The following is a 23,654-nucleotide window of genomic DNA, read 5'->3' as shown; positions in this document are numbered from 1 at the left end:
TTCCCTTTTTAACACTCATATGCCCCATCCTTCTAGCTTTCAGTCAAGACTGAACATACAAAAACATGCCAGCAGAGATGCTCTGGCCAAGCCAGGATGCACCAGCACAAGGCTCTTGCCAGACTCGTGATGAGATGTCCAGACCTGAAGCTTCTACCACATCTAGATGCTTCTCTAAGTCACTGGATCCTATTAGGGCTTCATTGTCCAGGTCCCAAATTCAAAACCTGATTCCAGCCCATTTGAGACAAGCAACTGTTAGTTGCTCCCGTTCTGTTTCAGTAAAACACTGAGAAAGCAGAAAAAGCTGCTAATTATGAGTAAACTTGTATTTTATGGAAGTCTCAAATACAGGATTGAATGGGAAAGTAATAAATATATGTGCAGACAATTTGATTTTCAGAATTTGGAAATAAATTGTGATAATATAGGCTGGAAAATACTTCTGTGAAAACACTTAGTGACATAGTGGAAACTGGGTTCAGATACAAAAGCAACCCACTACCCTAGTTTTATATGTGCATAAATATCCTTTCTAAACCACAGCGCTCTCCACACACTAAATATGCCCTTGTGCACCACCTAAACACATTTAACAATTTTAACCTCACCCACAAAAAAAGAAATAATCCAAAGACCAAGTGGAAGAAATCCTTCCTTCTCCTCACCTCCCTTCCCTCCAACTGGAAGCTGGTATCTTTCTACCAGCTTTAACTTCCCTCATTTCAGGTTTGGGATGCCACCTTTGAGTTTTTTTGCGGGTTTCCATGGTTTTTTGTTAGCCACATACATCTGCAGTATAAAGCACACCATCATCAGCGACACCCCTGACCTTCGTGACAGCTATCCACACTCAGTGCTTGGGAAGAAGTGGGTAAAGTGGGTTCTTCGCAATAACCCTGGGCAGTGATGCCCTTCACTGCCTATGTCTCCAAGAAAGGGTCCAGCGCCTTCTTGTTCGAATTTGGCAATCACGGCTCTCCAGAACACAGTGCTGACACACTCTTTCCCTTCTCCTGCACTGAAAGCCTTCACGGAGAACAACTTTGCTGCCCAGATGATGCATTGGGGTGGCCAACATCAAGCAGGAACCCCTTTTGCATCAAGTCAGCCACTGGTTATGCAGAGCCTTGGCCATTTCCATGAGCTTTTCCACCCGGGATGGTTTACTGGATCCATCTCCTGGGGCTAGGGAGGATTTTTCGGACAGCCTATGATTTTCAGCTACTACAAATTACCTTTGGCAGAGGCTGAAGGTGCAACCTGATCTTCTGGCGCCCTGCTCCAGTGCCACTGGCCACAACATGGGGATCAGAGCAATTGGAACCTGCACCAGCCACCTGGGTACATTCATGACTGGCCGCAATCTGTGTTATCACAAGCAAGGTCTGGAGGTCCCTGCGGATACATCCCTATGCTCTGCACTCATCTTGGGGTCCCATGGTGAAAGTGGATTTCAAGGAGGGACCATTTATGTTAAATATGCCCTACAGGCAGCATTTCTGCAGATATGGTTTAGTTTATCGGGCAAAGACAATAGTTCCATGACCCAGAGAAGACAGACACAACATGTGGAGCATCTCTGAGGGCAATAAGACCCATAGACCAGTTATCCCAGTGCCTACCCCAGCTTCCCAAGGCTTAACAAGACGCTATATTGACATCCTTGCTGGGACTCTGGCTGTCTTTCACCTGAGCAATAGCTGCGCTTCCCCAAGTCTCCATCTCTCATGATCCCTTGGGATGAGAGACCATAAAGCTTTGATGCATACCTCCAGTTTTCCAGCTGCTATCAACCAGCACAGCTCAGTGAGGTTGGTGGGAGATGGAGGCAGAGAAGGGCAAGGGGAAAACTGCTTAAGAATCATAGAATGGTTCAGGTTAGAAGGGACCTTAAAAATCACCTAGTTCCAACCCCCCTGCCATGGGCAGGGACACCTCCCACTAGACCAGGTTACTCAAAGCCTCATCCAGCCTGGCCTTGAACACTTCCAGGGATGGGGCATCCACAGCTTCTCTGGGCAATCTGTTCCAGTGCCTCACCACCCTCACAGTGAAGAATTTCTTCCTAATATCTAATCTAAATCTCCCCTCTTTCAGTTTAAAACTGTTACCCCTTGTCCTATTTCTAGACTCCCTGATAAAGACTCCCTCCCCATCTTTCCTGTAGGCCCTCTTTAGGTACTGGAAGGCTGCTATAAGGTCTCCCTGGAGCCTTCTCTTCTCCAGGCTGAAAGAGTAGTGGAGCAATAGCTTTACACCAGTGTCTGGCTTTTCACACAGACAAGGTGAAATTCTGCCCTTTTGCTAGGAGCTGGTGGTTCAAAAGAAATGGAAAGACGCATCTTAACTAAACTGTTTGTCCAGGTCTGCAAACCAATAGCTTGCAGCATTCAAAACCACAAAACCACAGAACAGCAATTAGTGGGAGGCTTCCTAATGTCCTGGCACATAACGAAGCATGACAGTACACAAATAAAATAAGAACAAGAGAATTAATTACAGGCTAAACAATTTAATTATGGGTCCTCAATCAATGCCAACACAAGTGTAACCTCTTTCTCCGTACACCTTGATATGAAAATAGATCAACCCGGTGGCAGACTTCCCGCGTGCATCTCTGACTCAAACCCAGCCTTGGAGCTGCCTCCTGGGTCTTGTGCTCACCTCTGGTGCCCTCCTGATTATAAAACCAAAAGAAAGCATAAACCCTCTAAAAATATATTCCAGGAAAGTTCCAGGAGAACAATAACAATGTCCATGGATTCGCTATATAGAGGCAAAGTGCTCAGAAAAAAGACTGAGTGGAACCTACAGAACACAATCCCTGTTACCCCCTGCTCCGCAGACAGGGGAAGCAGCTGTTTTTCTGGCAGAAAAAAAATTTTAGAAGCCCCAACCACCTAGGGCCTTTATACATAAACAAACTTATATAAAAAAATTACCCTTACGCCACTGGCAATTTCTTCACAGCTGAAATAACTCATCGCTTGCTGAATGTTGTAACCACAGGGTTCAGCAAAGGCTGAGTCCAGCGTGTTTCTTCCCTCAAACACCGAGCAGTTAGCTGATAAACTGCAGAAGGTTTATTTTGTGCTCCAACAAGCCAGCAGCAGCCTTAATTCTTCACACGCTTTGGTCTGTTTTTTAATCAGTGACTCCTAGAAATCTGTATATTCAGAGTGGGAGCATTTCATTGCATGTTTTTGTAAAAAAACCTTCAATGCTACCACTTATTCCAAGATCTGATTTGACATAATTCAAACCAGATCTTGCAAATTAAATGCTTTTGAACTTGGACAGTCACGGACCAGTCAATGACGATCATTTTTCAAACTGCTTGAGAGTGGAAAGTGCTGCTTGACAAAGCTTCCTGAGCTGCCACTGACAGCAGCTTTGCATCATTTTCCTCCTGAAATGTTGCTTTGCACCATCCCATCGCTGTTTGCACCGACTCAGGGACGTGCCGCCGAGGGGACATGGCAGCGATGGCATAAATCAGGAAGGCAGGAGTTAGGTGTCCATCCCAGTGGCTTTTATCCATCAGTAGGTTTAGAGCCAATACTTGGAATATAGAGAAAAGGTGTTCTTTCTTACCGACTGCAGGGAACGGCACAAACCTCTGGATCAAGAGACGAGTGGCAGGGGTAAACTTGTTTGCTCTCTGAACCAGAACATTAAGGCCCACCTTTGAAGAGAAAATAAAAAACAAAAGAGAAGTAGAAACATTTAGCTACAAGGAGCAGGGCAGACGCTACAGCTTGTAGACAGCAGCAGAGCTCTTCGTGGGAACTGATTGGGTTCTCTCCCCATGCAGAAGCGTTTGAGAACTAAACCACCCCACACTGCAGGGTTTAGCTGTGTTGGGTTTTAATGAAGGGTTGAACCCAACCATTTGGTTTAAATGAAGAGCTGAACCCAACCGTTGGGCTGAACCCAACCACTGGGTTTAAATGTAAGGTTGAACCCAACCGTTGGGTTTAAACCCTTTCCAGCCAAAAGGCAGGTTAGAAACCACTGCAGTGCTGTTTGGTCTTTCTGGAAATACTCCTAGCAGCATTTTTACCCAGTTCACTGGCATTTTCCCCATCCAGCACAAAATCATTGGAGCTGGGAGTCTTCACCTGGCTAGGAAAAGCCAAGTATCAGTGGTGGTAGTTGGCCCGATACAATTCCCTCCTCCTCCCAGGGTCTGTGCACACTACACCACCCCACTCCAATGTAAACATTTAGGCTATAAAGGAGCTATTAATAGAAACAAGAGATAGCAGGCAGCTTATTATAATCATGGATCATTTTTTTGTTGCCTCCTCCAACACTTGAATAATCTAGAGCTCTCTGCAATTTTGCAGGGATCTAAGTCATTGCGTATGTTAATATAAACAGCACGGAGGAGAGCTGCTGCCTCGTCAGCCTCAGCGTGGTTGGATAGTAGTGATAGTCGGAGAATTTCCATCAGAATTTGTTTCAAGTAGAACTGGGGTTATTAATTAAACAAACCTATCCACAGGGAATGACTTCTGTCTTCAAATTACTCTCCCCGACAATATTTTCTCATTTTCATCCAAGAAAACCCAAACACACAAACAAAACCCAACAGTCCCAAACCAGGAATTTTAGGCCGAAAATGGAAGTCTTTAGCAATGCCTGGCCAAAAAGTTTTCAGCCAAAAATGCAGCAAAATTAAAAAAAAATAAATCAGCCAAAGCCAAAAACCTGCCAGCAAATAGTGATTTGGGGGCTTTAAAAAAAAAAAAAAAGAAAAAAAAAGAAAAGAAAAGAAAAAGAAAAGCATGGGAGAATATATTTTGCAACCTACTATATTATACATGCATCCGCAGTGCATCTTGTCTTTTTGGAGGCTGAGAGGACGATGTTGAGAAGCACAACTGCTGGGTAAGCCCTGCATAAGCAGAGTGATGGTTTTCAAAACCCAGAGCATTTGCAGATCTCCACAAGGCTTTTACCAGGATGCCAACAAGAACCCCTCCCCCTCTCCTTGGCTACCACGACTCTAACTTTGAGCCCGAGAGCCGCGGCGGTCTTCTTAGTTGGGGAAAGAATAAGTGTTTTGCCTTACCCTTCTTCCCCCTCAAAAATGACTGAATGATTTATATTTTTTTTTATATTTCCCAAGTTCTGGGATGCGTATTTGCAAAATCTGAATGCCTCCAGAAACTGTAGAGCAGTCTAAAATGGATGGCTTTAAGAGTAAAGCTACGACAGTCTTAGGCATGACTCTGCTAGTGCTGCCCCATGGATTTGTGTATTTATAGCCTGGATACATCTTATCTGTGTAGATGACAAATTTTGTTGGGTTTCCAGCCTATGCTTATAGGTTTGATGGAAGGATTTGACCATGAAGTGGAAGAGCAGCAGCTTTTGAAACAGAAAAGATGCAGCCGAGCCAAGGAGAGACACTGCTGTGAGGCTAGTGGTAATAAAAGCATTTTACTTTCAGATTCAATTTGCTGCTGCAGATGAACTCGCTCCTCCACTTACAGCAACTACCCCACTGTGAATATGAAATTAAATGTTGCTATAGATTTAAATCCAATCTCCCAAATTCCCAACACGAGGACTAGATTTAGGAAACTAATGAGGGTTTGTTTTTTACAGTTTTGAAATTGCTTTAGCCAATCTGTGAACTCTTTCCTGCAGGTCATGAAGCGGGATGAGGGTAAACAGGTCAAGGAGAGCATCCAACAATGAGCAGGTACTCCTCAACCTCAGACCACCGTAAGCAAAAGGGCCATCAGCAAGGAGAGCTTAATGAGTTTAATTCCTAGGGGCTGGCCGAAGAACACCAACTATCGAGGCAAATTTATCACTAAGAAAACAACCGCAGGAGTATTATTATCATCGCCCTGCCTGCAGCCTGAGTCACAGATCTGGGATCTACACCATTGGTGTTGTACAAACACGTAACAGAGAGCCAGGCGGAATTCATCACACCAAATGTGGTAGAATCATAGAATCATTTAGGTTGGAAAAGACCTTTAAGATCATTGAGTCCAACTGTAAACTAACATGGCCAAGTCCACCACTAAACCATGTCTCTAAGTGCCACATCTGCACATCTTTTAAATACTTCCAGGGATGGCAACTCAACCATTTCCCTGGATAATCTGTTCCAATGTTTGAAAACCCTTTCAGTGAAGAAATTTTTCCTAATATCCTATCTAAACCTCCCCTGGCACAACTGGAGGCTGCTCCTTCTTGTCCTCCTGGCTCCCTTTGCAGCCCAGAGCAGAGAAATGAACCTTTTTAAGGGTTTTTATTTTCCTCCCAAGACGGACATTTACAGGTGCTCATGCAAAACGTCCCCAACAGCGCCCGTTCATCCCTGCTGACTATCGAAGGAGCTACACTGGTGATGTCTCAACTCTGGCAAGACCAGTGCTCCTCCTTGCAGCTGGGAGCTCAGTACTGGTTTCGGTGCAGTACTGTTTTGGGATACTCCTGCACTGTCACCCAGATTAGGGGACAAATCCAGTTTTTTCAAATTGCCTGGTTTTGGGGAGTTTGTTTCTCCAGAGCACTTCCTTGATCTGACTGACAGAGCATCCTGACAAGCCGGAGGAAGCTGTGCACAGGGGATACATTACACCGTGACTGCTGCTAACATCCTGCAACACGAAACCGGGGCAGAACACTGTCAGCGGGATAGCAACCTTACTCAGGGCTCTACTATGCCTCCGGCAGCACCCTGCCCTTCCTCCCTCTCTCTTCCTCAAACACCAAGAATTCCTGGTATTTGTTTTGCTTCCGGTTCTGTTTTCCGCATCAACAATGTTATCTCAGCAGAAGGACAGAGTTTGCGGTGTTGCTGCACTTGAAGCCGTACCGTCAGACGCTGTCACAGAGTAACCATGTAATAATAAACCAAGATTTCTGTTTCCTTTTCTTTTCCTTCTTGTCTCAAAAGGTTCTGACCTCATGTTCACCAAGACATGAATTTTAAAAGCACGGGAATTTTTGAAAAAACTCCTGCTTCCGCCCTCCCCCTTATGACTATTATAGATTTTTTGAAGCCTGAAAGATGGCTTTTGAATGCCTGAAGTTGGCAACAACCGAGCCATTTGATAAAGGTCTAACCCTACACCTCTTAAACTGTTTCTAGAGCAGTAAATATATCAGCAGCTCAAGAATTTATTTTACTTAATTTTGAGAGGGAATTTTTATAAAATAAAGGAATATTAGGAGTCCAGCGAGCAAGGTGGACTTTGGCTGGTAGATGACACCACCTAAACATCACTGAGCAGCTTTCTAGACTTCATTAATTGCATTGGTGAGATCTCCACTGATTTAAGGGATTCAGCTTTCCCAGGTTCCAGTAGCACCGGGGCAACCCTGACCACTGCAGTTGGAGCTGGCTGTTCCAAGTGTCCTAGAACTTGGGAGGAGGGACTGGCTCCTTCAGCCCGCAAATCACCAGATTGCTGAATTAGAACACTAATTGGATCTGATGAGTCCCATACAGTCAAACTGAAGAAAAGAGCATTAGGAGAAGGAAGGAAAAAAATAATTCATTAGGGCTAAGGAGTGAAGATGGAGGCAGAGAGATGGAAAACCGGGCTGATTACCAACTGGAGCTTTACCAAATCAAGGAGAACAGAATGGAGGAGTACAAGGGAAGGGAAAGCAATAACAATCCGAGTGGAGAAGGAAGTTAGAGGGGCGCAAGAGTAAGGAAAGGAGGTAACTTGAGTCACACCCAAAATGACTGCGGAAGGGATGATGACCACAGTAGCCCCACAGTCGGTTGCTTCAATGGAAGAAAAGCATAGTCTTGAGAAAGAGGCAAGATTGCAGGAGAGGTATGAGTAGGAAAAGAGGTAATTAACACTAATAATTAGACAAACTTGATTTGGCAGATGATGGAAAAAGGAGGACTCTGCAGTCCTATGGCCAAGACAAGAGGCTGTTGTTTCATCAAGTTTTCCACACACCTGGATCCTGTACAGTGGCAACACCGCACCCGGGTGCTGTGGAGCTGGGCTGGGGCAGAAGGAAACATTCAATTTACTGGAAACAAAGACCCACCAGTGAAACAAGACAGAAAATGCTGCAGAGAAGAACAAGGAGCTTGGAAAGTGGCAGTCAGCAAGGACCCAGCGGTTGCTATGTACTCCTGAGCCCAGAGACAGGGTGACGGGCACTGGGTGCCTCCCCAGAGCACACAACGTCTTGGCCTCCAATACGCCAAAGGCTCAAGGGAAGGCTCCAGCAGCCTTTGGGAAATGGCTGCTACAGCTCCAATGATTTATGGGCCCGATGGAGGAATTGCTGGGCTGGGTTTCAAGTCTGAGTGATCATACCACTCTTTTGGTGTCTTCTCATATCTGGACTTGGTATCTGTGAATCATTACAGAAGGGGAGCTGCAGGAATGGGAGCTTTTGAGCACAGGTATCGAGATTTTAGAGACTGTTTCATTTAAAAACTTTAAGCATCAAACAGAAGTTTATCACCAGCTCCTCCAATCTATTGTGATCTTCCTCCTGCTCCTGGCTCCCCACAACTGTTTACCTACAAGGAGGCACCAGGCCATGCTCCTTCCCCTCCCATCCCTCGCCCTACTTTGCACTGACTTCCTCCATTTTCTAAGTGTTTCTTTACCACCCTAAGTGGCAGATAGTCCTGAGGGCAGTGGGTGGCCTCCCGCGCCGTCTCACAAGCTGATTATGGGCATCACACCAAATTCACAGGCTGTCAATGCAGCCGCTCCACACAGCTCACAAACAATTATCAAGAAGAAGGAGCTGGGATTAGAAAAATCCACAGGGGCGCCTCCACCTAGAGAGGAGAGTGAAAAATTGCGTCTGTGTGTGAGTTAAGTGTGTGGTGGGAGCAGGAAAGGAGGAACGACCCATGGCCGGTGGCACTGACAGCATGGGAAGGAGCAGGGTTGCTGCCCTGGAGCGCTGCATGCAAAGATGCTCTCCCTGCCCCAAGCTGCACACAGTCGAGACTGAAGAATTGTCCTAACAAGCTCCTGTCCTTCCTGAACATCGGGGGGAGGGGAAATAAAGATCCTATTTTTTTATTGCTTATGAATTTTATGGTGTAATGAGCCAGCCCAACTCTAATTCATCTAATTAAAGTCCTTAGATTCTCCTCCTAGCTTTGGTTAGACTCCCTCAAGCATCGCCCAGCTTTATTTTAAAAGGCAGAGCTGTAAATGTAACTTTTTATTATTCTCACTCTCCAGCATCAGAAGATTTTTAAACCTGCATATCGGAGCAAATGTATCCCCTGTAAATGGTATCAGCGGTACAGTTTCCTGAACTGTGAGAGTCAGGGCTGCAAGGGCAGGTATTGCCAAAGCCGGCTGTGACACAACCATTACAATGTTAATATTATTTTACAGCGATAATCTTAGCCTTGAACAGTCTTCACCTCTCAGCTTCCTTAGGAGGAGAAAAATAAGATCTTTCTGCTGACATCCTATGTGGTCTTGAGCATGTCTTGGGTTGTAAGGGATGTTTTCAAGACAAAGTACATTTAGATTTTGCAAAGTGCTAACTTTTTTGGGGGGAGAAATCCAGCTTGTTCAAAAATATGTTTTTTGTAATGTCCATTTGTCCAGAAGCAGCCTCTACTTTAATCTGATCTCTGAGATCCACACTGGGCTTTGCTGATTAGACTCCTATGCAACTTTTTCTTTCTGATACAGCTAAATACAAAATTTAGGAGTTATGGTTTTTGTGTAACCTCTGTGCTCGACCAGTTCCAACTGTGTCTAAGATTCCTGCATGAATTACAATCTGTGAACCCAGTGGGAAGGCAACCAAAAGTCTCAACGAAAAATTACAGTGTTTCAAGTATTCAGAAGCTCTGTAGAAACTACACGAGTCCCAAAAAAGCTGTATTTTCTTGGAAATAACATCACCAAGGCTTCTGTACAGAAGAAAGTTGCCCCGGGATGACTTACCAAGACACCTGCATCAGAGAGGAGTGATTTCGCACTGCAAGAGCAGGAATTTGAGTCCTGGAGCATCTAGTTTTGAGTTTCTCCTCTGAAGAGCTTCCTACATTAGTCCCGACACCAAGTCGCATAGCTTCTGTCTCCATTTCCCAACTGTGCAAGAGCTGAGAGCCAAGACCAACCTCCCAGGGGCACCCTGAAGACCTGCAGGGGCTCCCACACAGCATGCTGAAGGTTACTGCAGCACATGCACTACCCCATAGTGAAAGCTCTCACCCTTTGCTCCTGTCCAAGTGATCTAGTTGCATTAAACTTCAGCAGATTACTGCTGTTTTCTCCTTTGAACTCCTGTTGTGGTCTTGTAGAGGCACTAGCTTTCAGCGGGCAGGTAGGCAGGAGTGGCTGGAGGGACACTAACCTCCACCTTGGCTCAGCTGGTTGCAACCACAGACTCACCTAAGCCATCTTTTTATTTGCCCAACGCCACAAAGAGCTCACACTCCATTTCCACACGGCCACTGTAGGGCAAGAGGGGTGACAAGCAGCTGAAGGGAGGTAACATCACCACCCGCTGCAGCAGTTCACTGGATGAAAACATATCCAAACCCACAAACCAAGATCAAGAGTGTCAGGGGTCCTAAAACTGATCTGTACAAAACTCTAGACTGGCAGGAATGTTTTTTCCCCATGCAATTTTCCAAGGAAAAAAGGTATCATGGGATACCTCAGCAAAACAGATGAGGTCATTAAAACTGTCTTGCTTCTCTCCAGTTTTAACCTCGTTTGTTTTTATATATCTTCAAGTTTAACTTCATACACTTTCAGAGTTTGTGAAAGCACCGGGTGCGCACCATACAGTAAGCCAGAGGATCAGTAAACCATACTGGCATCAGCTCCCTACCTTCACTGGCTTGTCTGGAGTCAGGATATAAGGTCAGAAAGCAAGGAGGTGCTTTTAAAATTAGAAGACCTGGGTCTGCCTGTGAAGAGAGGCTTTAAACACCCTCCCATACAACAGGACCAGCAGTGACTCTAAGGTGGGTCATTAGTAGCTGACAGCACCGAAATTATTAATGGCATTAATCGCCTGATTTTTTTAACCCGAGGCCACCTAGTAAGGTAAGCCAAAAGAAAACGTTCAAGTCCTGAGCAGGGAGATTAAAAGTATATAGATCACTACAAAATATACAGCCCGGCTGGCGGTCACAGTTACATGACATTGCATATCTCCCTCCTATACAAAAGAAGCCAAAACATCTACTTTTGTCAGAATTTAGCTCAGCTTGCCAAGCGAGAATAACGTATTTATTTGCCTCTGTACTGACAAGACCATAAATCCCAAACTTGCACTTAATAAAAACTTTCTGAGAAGTTACAAACCCAGATATGTTTGCAAGAGGAAGGAAGGAGCCTGGCTACTTTATTAATTGGGGAAAACCCCACTGTCCTTCCACTTTAAGAGGTGCTTGATCTCACACGTGTTTTTGCTTCCCCTTTCATTGAGGGAGAATCAAACCCCTATTACAAGGGGGAAGCTCAGTGCCATTGTATCTAGGCAGTCAGAATAGACATTCCCTGGTAAAGTTACATACACCAATATATGTAAAACACCCTCTGTATGCCTGCCAGGCTTGCTGTGGTCTAATTAGAGCCCATCCTGTCAACACAGGAGGACAATGCCAGCAGTACCAATGTACATGGCACCTCCAGGGTACACGGAGTGGACAACAGATGGACAACATGCTAATGACCTGGGCACCAAGCTGAGCAACCATACACTGCTTACTGGGAGACGTCAGATACGTGGCCAAATGATACTGGCAGAAGAGGGAAACCCCTCGGAGAGTCTGCACAGGGTCTTCCATATCACAAGGCGCAAGATGTGGAGCCAGTCTTGGCAGAACCCGAAGCTGTGATCGTGGAAATTAAAAACCTGATGTATAAAGCTCTGATCCAAAGACTATGGAAACCAGTGGCAATAACAACACTGCCATGAGATGCTTCAAGGAGGATGTATGGAGAAACCCAACGACTCACCACCACCGGCTCCAAGTGAGGCCACCCCTGTGCTAATATTACCGGTCTCCAGTCTGCTGGTCTCAGCACCAGTGACAGCCCAGAAACTAGAGAGTGTCTGCTCACAGCCCTTGTCTAGATCTGGTTTAATTTGCAGGCATTTAATTGCAGCTGCAAGAATCACATCTGACCTCAAACTGAAGTTGCAGTCTAAGGCCATAGTACTGAAGAGCCGAATCAGATGCAGATGGGATCAGCAATACAGTAGTAAATCAAATTTGGATCTGAAACTAAGAAACCTACTTACAAAATATCAATAAAACAGTTATTAACAATAAAATTGGTTTTGATTACATAGCTTTTTTTAACCTTTTAAAAGCATGACAAAATTAGCAGAGAGCAAGAGTGTGTGTGTGTGTGTCCGTCCACTGGAAAGGGTTTCTGTATAATTACAAGCCCTCTGATCAGTATAGCTCTTGGCATTAGAATATTTGGGGAAAAAAACCTACATTTAAAATATGCTTGGCCTTTCTCAAGTCTTTTTACTAGTCTCTGCCTTTGTTTGCCTTGCTTAGGAAAACCAGCTGGTATTAATTGCGCTTCGTACACCACCATCATCAACAGTAGCCAGATATCAGAAAATAAGGCCTAATCACAGGAATCCACACAATTGTTTAAAAAAAAAACAACAAAAAACAAAAAACCCAATTACAGCTCAGTGTTCAGAAAAGCAGTAAAATGAGAGCAATCAAAAGAAAAGGCAGGAAGGAGGCTGGTGCATGCAGAATGTGATAAAAATAAACTACAATCACAGAAGGAGAAACAGAAATCTAGGTTACTTAACAGTAATCAAACTCCTCTAAACATATTGTCTGCCACAAGTGAAGCTCAGAGATGTCGCACGCTCGTGCAGAGCGGGTAGCTCAGGTCTCGGCTCGTGCCCAGTGGCACAGACAGTGCAGTAGTGTCATGTAAGAAATTAGAGATGGAAGAGGTCTGTTATCTCAGCCTTTTTGCCTCTTTTCTCACACTCAGCCTTAAAATTATCCCTTCTGATGTCTTTGCAAGCCTTAACTTCAAGTGATTGCTTCACCTGAGTACTGCATGGTAGAAGAGATAAAATCTGGGACCTGGGATTTCCGTGCCTGAAGCTCTGCTGTGAATTTCATTGAGCTGAGAGGTGGAAAAAAGGCTATTAGGGAAGAAATACTGAAATACTGAAAAGTATTGAAAAAAAGAATATAGATTCCTCAAAAAAACTCATGCCAAAGGGCTGTAAATCAAGCATCCCAGATGTAGCGCTGGATCTAAGAGAGCCTCTCTCTGACAGCAATTCCTCTCTAACTAAAATGGGAGAAGGATGAGGTTATTTGCAAAGATTTGCTAAGGCTTCTAGTTTAATTGCAAGAAGCACAAAGCCAAAATCTGCTCTTCTGTACCCGTGAGAAAGCAATTTGTTTGTCCCTCTTGTTAGATAAAGACACGGAGGGTGAAGACAATGGGAAGCACAATCACAAGTCAACTGATCTGTCATTTCATAAGCGTTCTCCCCGCGTTGCTTGCCAACTGCAAACATGGAAGGGGCTCGCTTTAATTAATACTGGGTCTCAGCAGACCACTGGAGGCAGTGGCACTTGTTTTCAGGTCATCTGGTCCTAATAGGCTCACACTGGGAGGTGATTTGCTGCTAACTGACAGCAAAAATCAGTTAATGAGGGCTGAGGCCTTACAATCCAATGTAATGAACCTCAGGGCTATTTCTATACTATTTGTCATCATCATTTAAAAAAAAAAAAAAACAAACCCAAAAAAACCCACCTCAAACTGCTTGAGGAGATGCTGGTTATTAATCCAGATATTTACAATATCAAAATCACTGCCTGCTCTGCAGGATTTTCTCTAGGCTGCTCTGCATTGGGAATTGAGGACACGCTAAGTGGTGTTACGGATTCTCAGGACACAACCCATTCTGTGTTAACACACACATTGGCAGTGTCCCCAATGGCTCATCTACCAGGAACCACGGTGCACAGCAACTTCATCTCATTTTCGCACACCCTATGCGCCATAGCATGCTCCACTTTGGAAGCAGACCTCCTTCCAACATCGGGAAGGAGAGAGTATCCGTGAAGGCTGCTGCCTTTCCCCACTTCCCTAACTACATCCATGGACCTAAGGAAAGTTCCTGCCTCCCCATAACAATATTCTGACCTTCAGCACCAGAGCTACAACACCATTGCTATTACAGAGCTCACGGTACTCCTCACACACCCTAAGGGCATCCCTGTGGAAGCCCAGTCTGGTGGGGTCATCGTGGCACTTATACAAGAAGGCAGCAACACCCTCTTGGCATCCACATCACTGAAGGAAGACTTCTTCTTGCGCAAGCTTGAAATGCTGTAAGTCCAGAACACCATGGCATCATCTTTCTTCACGATGCTTTTAAAACTGTCCCTGTGATGGACAGCCAAGGTATGCAAGATAACCAGGCACTGGGGCTCCTGCTGGAGGTGCATTGACAAGTTATGTGGACAGATAAATCCCAGCATTGTTTCAGTTTCTGCATTTACTCAAAGCTTGTTGCTCTGTACAGACCACCAGCTCCTTCACTACCAGGGAGTAAATGGTACAACTAACGGAGGTACAAACCACCACGGGACAAAGAGCTGATCTACCATCAGCAGACTGACGATGTCACCAGCGGCGACAGCCATCCTGCAGTAACAGCAGGCCGCTGCTGTTCTGCTGTAATTTCTTTTATCTACAAGTTTTGGTGTAGTATTTCACACTGCTTCAGAGAACAAGTGTTTCTCACAACACCACTGATGGTCACTTCTGCGCTCTAAACCTATCTCTCTGCTTCAGCTCCTTCGCAGTCAGCCTTGGAGGAATCAGAGATTTTAAAGACCTGCATCTGCTGTTCCAACATGGACATCTCCGCTCACCGCCCAATTGATTTCCTTACCAAAGCCTGTCAGCTTCTCAGGGTGACAAAACTCTGCCAACATCACTCCTCCGTGTCTCCTGCCCTCTATCTGCCCCTGTTGCCAAAATGGAGAGGAGCATTAATGCCAAACAACGCGGAACCAGTCCTCATCCCTCTGCTGCAGCTGCACTGAGGGTTGGAAGGCAGGTTGTGAGCAGCAGCAGCACATCAAGCTGGAGAGCTTTGCTTTACTAATTCACAAGGTGGAAAAAATTCTGAACAAAGGAGGACAGTCAAGCTCTCCCATGCTACAACGCGATGTAGTGGACAGAGAACAGTTGCGAACCGAAGCATTGAGGTTGGTGGGATGGGGTCTCAGATTGCACTTCAGCTGCATAAGCATGGAGCTGGTGTGGACACATCTTCATAGGGTTACAAAGCATGGGAACTCACACCAATGCAAGGCTGGTCTGTGTGCACAGTCTGGGTTAATTCTGCAGTGAGGGGATAATACAGGTAACGCAGAGGAGCAGCGCAGCAACCAGTGAGGAAGCCAAGCCAGCACTACAGAAAAACTATTAAGCAGAAGCATATCCAATAAAATGGACAGTTTCCACTCAGAACTGCAAGGCACTTCACCAACTCTATGCCTTTTGCTACTGCTGGTGCAAAGCTGTCTGGCAGCTGCAGAACGCAGAGATATGCCTTCTGCAGAATTTCTGCTGCTGTCCACTGTGGACACGATGCACCAAACCGCTCACTGCCAGTTCCCAGCCACGAGCTCCTGTCTCCGTAAGTTCTCCTAAGGATCCGCAGCCTGCTCTGGACAAAAATTTTACCTCGCAAACAAATCTAAACAACCCCATGCGGCTTTTTCCCCAAAGGTGAACTGGGGAACCTGGGTACAAACAGTGCGGTGAGCAGGCTGAGTGCTGCCCTCTTCCCATAGCACAGTCTGTCTGCAGAAAAAAAATTCCTGGAAAAGGATGTCTATGGCTTGAGAAAAATGAAAAAAGAACTTGGTCAGAGGAAAAAAAAAATACAAACTGCCATGGAATCTTTAATGTTCCAGTAGAAAAGGTACAAACACATGTTTCAGAGCCTTATTTGAAAACCCAACATAAGAAATAACTTCCTTAAGTCGCGCTTCTGAAAAATATACCTGCCTCCTTGGGAATTAGCTGACCCTGATAAAGATGACAACTTGTGCTTCTCAGGAATCTCAGTACTAAAAGCCTGAGGGCTGCACCACAAGACCAGGATTTTAGCAACGTTAAAAGCTCCTCTCTTACAGATTACTTCAGATACGACTTGAACACCATTTCCAGCTTGAACGCTGTCCACAGGTGAAAAATGTCATTCTGAGTGCTGCGGTTCCTTCAATTCAAGATGCTGACCCACCAAGGGAATATCTCCAAAAGCCTCACTCTCTTCAGCATGTCAACTGTCAGACTATCACTCTGCAGCCCCAAAGTCACTCTTTTAACTTGGACTAGGCTAATTCACCACGAGTTAATGCACACGTGGATAATCTGAGTTCACCCAGCAGCAAAGCCACGGTGCAGAGACACAGGCAGTGCACAGTGCAGGACGTGCTGGAAGCCATCAGCGGTAGAAGTCTCCTTCTGTTGAAAAGTTTGGGCATGCATGGACAGAGACACCTCATGGTTAAAATATTTTCTGGTTATGTAGACTGAATTCTGTCAATTAAAAGATAAACATGCTTGGCAGTTCAAACAAACATCTCAAAAGCACTGCAGTACTACTGTAAGGGAGCAGTTACTTAGTAGTGAAAATATATAGATATAAAGCGTTACCCACTGCTATTGAGACAGCACTTATGACAGCTCCCAAGTAGCCCTGGATGAACTTGGATGTCGGAGAAGGCTTTGGAAAGAAAAACAAAACATATTTTCAATAAACAAACTTCTAGTTATTAAAATGCAACCAAGCTTTTTTGTTTGTTTTCTTTTTGTTTTATTTGTTTTAAACCCAAGACAGGTTTAATTTTGTCATATTGTTCTGTGACACATGGTCTGTCAGCGGCAAAAGCAAGGAAAATTGTAGCCTCATGAGCAAGGTTAAAGGGAACGGAAAATTAATTGGCATCAGAAAATTATAATAATAGCAGCTTAAAGGAAGTATGTGAATGAAACTCAGCAAATGGTACAAAATTAGCATTCTTAGACACTAGCGATGAACCCCAAACTCTCCACATTAAATATTTGTCTTTGAAATGTTATCTCAATGAGCTGGATGGTTTCCAATTCAGCTTCCTGTCTTGAGCTTCCCACATCCCAACATGGGATGACTGAAGGCTAAAGCGATGGAGGAGAGGAGGAACAGCTCCACCATCTCCCGGCACCATTGCTGGTAGCGTGTATAAAGTGCTCGGGAGACGGCAGCGTGATCATGGAGCCGCCTTCTGCTATCCAAAAACTCAGATACCATTCTGCTTTGTGCTTATTTACCTACTGAGTTAAACCATTTCCTACCAGTTAGAACTATATACTGGTTCAGCTCAAAGGCACTGAGCATTACTTATGTGCCTCGAGTGATTTCGAGATCCTCATGCCATTTACAGCTGGGGTTTAAAATGGAAGTCTACAGAGGAGAATGGCCAATCTATAAATTCATCACAGAGTTTCTATTAACAGCAAAGAGGCAAGGCTTATGTTTCTGTGTCAAAACAGACCTAACACGCTGCATGCACTGCATATGTTGGGTCTCCTCACCTTTGTCGCATTGCGGTTTGCATAGTTGACGCAGGCATTGTGGCTCTGATTCAACCACTAAAGAGGAAACAAGAAGAGACAGGCATAAACACAACCTCAAGAGAATTAAAAAAAAAAACAAAACAATAAAAAAATCTATAAATGTTGGAGTGCTGCAGGAAAATTCATCTCCCTTTGGACCTGTTCACAACTTGCCACCCCTTTTCAAAGGCTCATCCATGCATTACGTCCCATTTAATGCTCTTCACAGTGAGGGACAGAAATCCCAAGGCACCCAGTGCCCAAAGGGCAGCTCTGCTTCCCTGTATGCTTGACGTGCAACTCTTCTCCTGGCCCAATTCACCTCCACACGACACCTCAGTGCTGTTGGTCTTTATTTTCATCAGCACCAAATCCAGACTGCTGTTAAGACGTAGCAGTGTGCCCAGCAGCCATTTTGTCCGTCACTTATTAAGTTCAGTGGTTCTCAAACAGAGGGTCATAAGAGGCTTCAGCTGAGGAACGGGAGATGAACAGATGTACCATCTTACGTATATGGATGCCACTAAACTGGTATTTCTGTCTACAACTTTTTGGAGCAGAATTCGTCACCAAAGCAGTGTGGCAGCAGATGGGGATGAGTAGCACCACGCTCCTGAAGGAGTTTTACCCTCAGCAACTGCTGGCAACGTAAAGAAAATTAATAGCTTTCATCCCCAAAGTACCATGTTCCCAGATCAGAGCATGTCAGAACTGATCTCCTCTCCAATTGTGGCCAGAATTAAGATGGAGGAGGATGAATGAAGTGAGGGTAAGGAGGTAGAGTGAAACAAGGCATTAAGACACAGGGATCAGCTCAGTCATTGCCGAGTTCACGGCCCAAGAGCATGTTTTTCCTGCTGACCAGCTCTCTAGACTGGAATTTTGGACCTAGCAAACCTTGCTTTTTTTGTTCTCTTTAAATAGTAAGTAAAAATAAAATAAATTACAAAGTCAGCTTGCCAATATATGCTGGAAATCTGCCTCAATTTTCCAGATGTGGGGGGTTTTTTTCAACCCCCAGAGCTCTCACCTACATTAGCCAGTGCACAGGACCAGGCTAGAGCTAACCTGAGACATGTACATTTTGGGCATCAGCAACAACTGCTTCACTGTACAAGCCTGCTCCTATATGATACAGTGTTTGGTAATGCAGTAATATGTGTCATCCCTAAATCCTATGCTATTTCCGGATAAATCTTCTTTTCAGAGAGATGTAGACATACTGCTCAGATATTGTCCTTAATCTAGAGTTTAAGCTGTCTCTAAGTTGAAGATACTCCCACTACCCGTTTCTTGACTCCATCGTCTTCCCAGGTGGCCACCTGACACCCTCACGAGCTTTTTGGACGATGCCTCTCTAAGTTGCTACTCCTCCTACTCATATTTTTCAAAGAGGGGTGACCCGTGTGTGCCCATCAGCAGCAACGATGGAGGCAAGAGTTTGAGAATCACTTTTGAAGCGGCGGTGGCCCAGGTGGGCTTCAGTTGCTGGACTTCCCTGCTACAGCCTCCCTCTCAAGCAGGCTCATTTCAGTTCTGCATTTGAAATGTTCTTTCTAGCTTTCAAAGAATTATTTCATCCCTTCAAAGCCAAAAGTTTCTCCCAGCTACTCTGTGATGGTGTGAATAGGAGCTCCTCATGTAAACCATTTACAAAGCACCCAGCCCAAGCCAGCTATCCAGGCTGGCTTGCTCCTCACTCGCGCAAGACTAACTTCTCCAAAAGCCAACCCTTTCCATCTTAGATGTCTAAAAACAGGTGAGGCAAGTTGCCTTCAAAAATATGAATGAGTCTAGATGTCTCCAGCCACTACCCCACTCCCAGCAGGTAACGCCACATGGCACAGCTTATAGCTAAATACACCAAGTTACTGGCACGTACCAATATATTCTCGGTTCTGCAGCCTTCCTAACATACTAGCCAGATCCCATTCTGCTTTGATATTTCTTAACCGCATAATTCTCTATCATCACTTACACTGTAGACAATAAAAAGACATTCACAACTAAAAATAAGTCTGAAAGTAACTTGTTTTTGCATTTCAGTTAGTGCTGAAATTATACTTAAGGGGCGTTTTTACTATGGATAAAACTCATTCACATGCACGCTTCTTCCCCTTACTTTTAATTCCCAGAATATTAATGGGAAATAACACCAATACCTCCCTAAACACACATACTTTTTTCCCCAAAAGCCCCTGTAGCACATTGAATGCAGAGGTCCTAGCCTTTGCAATGCACAGCTATTCCCAAATTTCCTGGGCATGGGGTCTCCCCCTGCCTCAGCCCTGCGCACACGTGGCACTTCCAACAGGAATTCACCAAGGAAGATCCCATCTACTTGACAGGGGGTCTTCAAAACAGCAGATGTGTGAGCTTAAGGGCCTATATTTTCATGGAAGTACGCACTGTGCAATCATTTACCCCTGTACAAAATGGGTCCAAAAAGGTTGTTTTTTGAGATCCCAAGCAATTTTGCATCTCCCTTGTGATGGCATAAATAGCCAGGCGCTGGAAAGCGGATCCAATAGTTTGCTTATAGCCCCTTCCAGATCTACCAAACCTTTCCCTAATTATATCTGGCCACATCATCTCCCCATTAACTAAAGCACTGCCGCTGCAGAAAAGCCACATGCACCAGTTTGTCCATTAGACACAAGTCAGCTGCTGCTTTCCTGTCCATCGCATTCTCCACCCATTCAGATGAGCGTTACCTGCCAAAACACAGTGGATGCCAGCGTCTGGTTGGGCAAGAGAAGACCAACAACCTGAAAGAGAAGAGATTTTCTCATCAGTAAATGAATTGGTGGTTTGCTCTTGGTGCTTTTCTAGGCATGCAAACAGCAAACTTATTTCTAATGACTTGAATAAATTATCTTCATTTATAGCTTTATTTCATTACAGTTATTGAAATTCCCTTCAGCCTATTGTCTCTCTATTTTCCAGTGGTGAAACTGGGTAATGTAGCTGCCTGTGAAAGCTTTGCATCTTTAACGATTGTTTGCAACACACCTTGAAAAGAGTCTGGCAGCAGATACTGTCCAAAGATTAGTTCATTAAAAAATAATCAATTCTTTAATCCAGGTATTTCTGGAGGCTAATACAAACACTGCATGAATGCAAGAGTTCAAAGTTGTTGCTATTGGCAGTGAAGGGGGTTTTTCTTATTTTCCTTTGGCACACTCGCTGTTTCAAGCACAGGAAAGAAATCCCATTTGAACATCTGAAGACAGGAGTGCCACCTGGAAGCACATGTGCTCCTGTTTGGGAGCCTGAATTTTGTTTTAAGAGAAGAGAATTGTTGGTGTGTCATACTCTGGGCTGCGAAAACTGCTTGGGTTATGAGCTCAGGCTGATGATCGCCATCTCCCAGAGGATTACGGCTGCCTGTCCCAGCACATATGGGACAGGCATGCCTGCTGCTGTGGCATCTCGCATTCATGCCCGCTGCCACAGACTTTGCAAGGTCACCCATCACAGCACCTGAGGCCACACACGTTTATGTTGCCTATACAGTCCTGAGAGCATCCTTCAGACATGTCTCAATACAGCACACAGGCACACCCCCTGCAATTCTTTAAAGACCCCATCTCTTACACACAACACAGCACTGCCAGACTCCTTCCTACCTTGTTTTATGGCAATCTGTCCTCTTAAAGTGTAAGAAGCTGAAGAAGAGGAAAGGGATGCAAAGCAAGGGATTCCCAATGATAAACCCAAACAACACGGACAGGAAGATGAGTTCTTGGGTAAGAAACAGGTAAGAGGAGATACTTCCTAAGACCATTTTCATTTTCTCCCCTCCTGCGCCTCAAATGTCTGATAGTTGCTGAAGAAGATTGTCTTCATCTTGCAAAATCATACTTGCATTTTTGTTAAGAGGATAAAGACTGAACTACTCCTTTTAATTCTAAATGCATTTATTTTCAGGACACTCATGTGAACTGAAACCTCTTCAAGGCATTTGGGCAGAACGCTGTGAGTTCATTCCCACACTCAGACCATCTTCTGCACCATTTTCTTTAAGTTTATCCCTACAGAAGCCGAGAAGAAAAAAACCTTCCCTGTTAAGCACACGGAGAGCCTGCTGCAAGGAGGGATAAGTTAAAGCCGTCTGTGCACATCTGCAGCAGCATCAGTTGAAGAGGAGGCAACTTCTATGCTTAAGGACTTAAGAGAGAAATAACAACAAACAAAAGGGTAATAGGGTTGGGAGGCCTGATTTCATTTACATCTTCTTTCCTTTCTCCTCCTCCTCCTCCAGCTTTTCCTCCTACAGCCTTTCGTGAAGTTGCAGCTACTTTGTACGCTGGCCAAGCGCCAATCTGTGCAAGTTACACTAATTTACCGCTTCCATTCAATATGCGGATCTTGTCATTAATTACTCCGTTGCCGGTCTTAGCCAAACAAATTCAACAGGCGATGAACCTCCTCACCCCAGGACTGACTTATGCTCCTGAAGCCAGCGGGCTAATGAGGCTCCAGAGGAGAGGGAAGGCTGCAGGCAGCTACTTACATTGTCAGCTGAAGCTGAGCGCCGAGAAAAATAAAAGAGGAAAATAAATAAATAAAAAAGAGCACCCAAAATCTGTATGACTGAAAGAGGCACGTTTAAATGCAAACTCTCCATATGTGCAAGAGTCTGTCAAGAAATGTACAGTTTCACTTTTAATTACTGTCAGGGGAAAAAATAACTAAGAAGGAAAACAAAATAAAAAAAGCTTCTAAACATTACAAAAGTACCAGCTACAAAATTTAATTGCCTATCAGGTGTGAACTGGCCCTTTGTGGCCCCAAAGCCAGGGCTAAAGCCGCCGCTCAGACATCTGTCAGCTCTGAGCAGCCTCACAGCGTGTTTGCATTACGAGCTCTCGCAAGCCCCAAGTCCTGCCTTGTGTGTCAGCAAGAGTCATCTGCAATCGCATATTAACACCCAGGTCTTCTCTATGTGCTTTGAAACCTCAACAAGACCACTTCCCCCACCCCCCCACCATTTTTAAATGGCTGGGGAAAATAAGGTGCTTGAAGCTGTGAGTGGCAGCTGGGAACAGCAGCATGGCTTCTGCTCCATCCTCACTGCCCAGGTCTTAGGCTGAATTTCCTAAATGCAGATAGATCTTCCTCCTTGGAGCCTTTCGACCCTGGGATGAAACATAAAACCAGGGTAAAAGGCTACAGCCCAGCAGCTGCCCTGCACTTCTCACCCCTACAGCAAATGGAGACAATGCGAGCGGATGGATTTGCTCCCTCCTGGGCTGAAATCTAGGTGGGCAAACACAAATTCTCCCTACGCTTAAACATACTGCACCCTGGTTCCCACTCTGCAACCGATTCTGGGGTTGAACCACAAACCTGAGTGCAGAAAGGACGGAGGCTAAAAAGAAAAGCAAAAAGATTGCAACTCGGGGCAAGAATAAAGGGCTGTAAGATTTGGTTGTGTCAGGGGAGTAGCTGGTTCGGCCGGCAGCGAAACGATTATTTTCAGCAAGACCTTAATCTCTTTCACGATGAGCTAAACCATACTGAATTATTTTGCATTAGCTATGGGGATAATAAATAAATAAATAAATAAAAATCATGTATATAGGCAGCATCATGTATCGACTGATAGGCAGTAAACCTGTTAATACGTAATCTGATCAGGTCTCTGCCGGAATTTATGCAGCGTGTTTAACTGACCCCCGGACACTGGGACAATTAGCGCGGGTGCGACGGCACGCCGGCACGGCTTTGCGGGCGAGGACAGCCACGCTCGCTCAGCCACAGCCCACCGCAGGCACGTTAAGTCTCTCTTGAGGAAATCCCATCCCCCTATGTGAAATGCAAGACTCAAACTGTTTTTATGCTAGAGCAGGCTGCCAATTTTGTCACTAAATTTCACAGATCGATTGGCATAAATGTTACATTTTAATTTTAACATTTGAAACGTTTGGGTTTTTTTTTTTTTTTTTTTTAAATGACAAGAGGTTCCAGTTTATCCTTTACAGCTAGTGAAATTGGGCTCATCTGACAGCTCTCGGCTCCTCT

At 44.8% G+C, this 23,654-nt stretch overlaps 1 protein-coding gene across 5 annotated transcripts in view; it reads right to left on the bottom strand.

Annotated features, from left to right (window-relative positions):
- The window catches only part of SFXN5 (sideroflexin 5), a 104,594-nt gene that overhangs the window by 34,608 nt on the left and 46,332 nt on the right, over positions 1-23,654 (bottom strand). For 4 of the 5 annotated variants that reach the window (XM_054203117.1, XM_054203118.1, XM_054203122.1 and 1 more), the window contains 4 exons: positions 20,342-20,395; positions 17,607-17,663; positions 16,693-16,758; positions 3,598-3,688 (listed from right to left, as the gene is read on the bottom strand). In XM_054203117.1, the coding sequence (XP_054059092.1) occupies positions 3,598-3,688; positions 16,693-16,758; positions 17,607-17,663; positions 20,342-20,395 (268 nt within the window). The remainder of the gene's footprint in view (positions 1-3,597; positions 3,689-16,692; positions 16,759-17,606; positions 17,664-20,341; positions 20,396-23,654) is intronic. The other variant, XM_054203119.1, reaches the window with a different exon arrangement.

This window comes from Rissa tridactyla, chromosome 5 (genome assembly GCF_028500815.1).
Source record: "Rissa tridactyla isolate bRisTri1 chromosome 5, bRisTri1.patW.cur.20221130, whole genome shotgun sequence".
NCBI lineage: Eukaryota > Metazoa > Chordata > Aves > Charadriiformes > Laridae > Rissa > Rissa tridactyla.
This window is presented reverse-complemented; position numbering and strand designations above follow the sequence as displayed.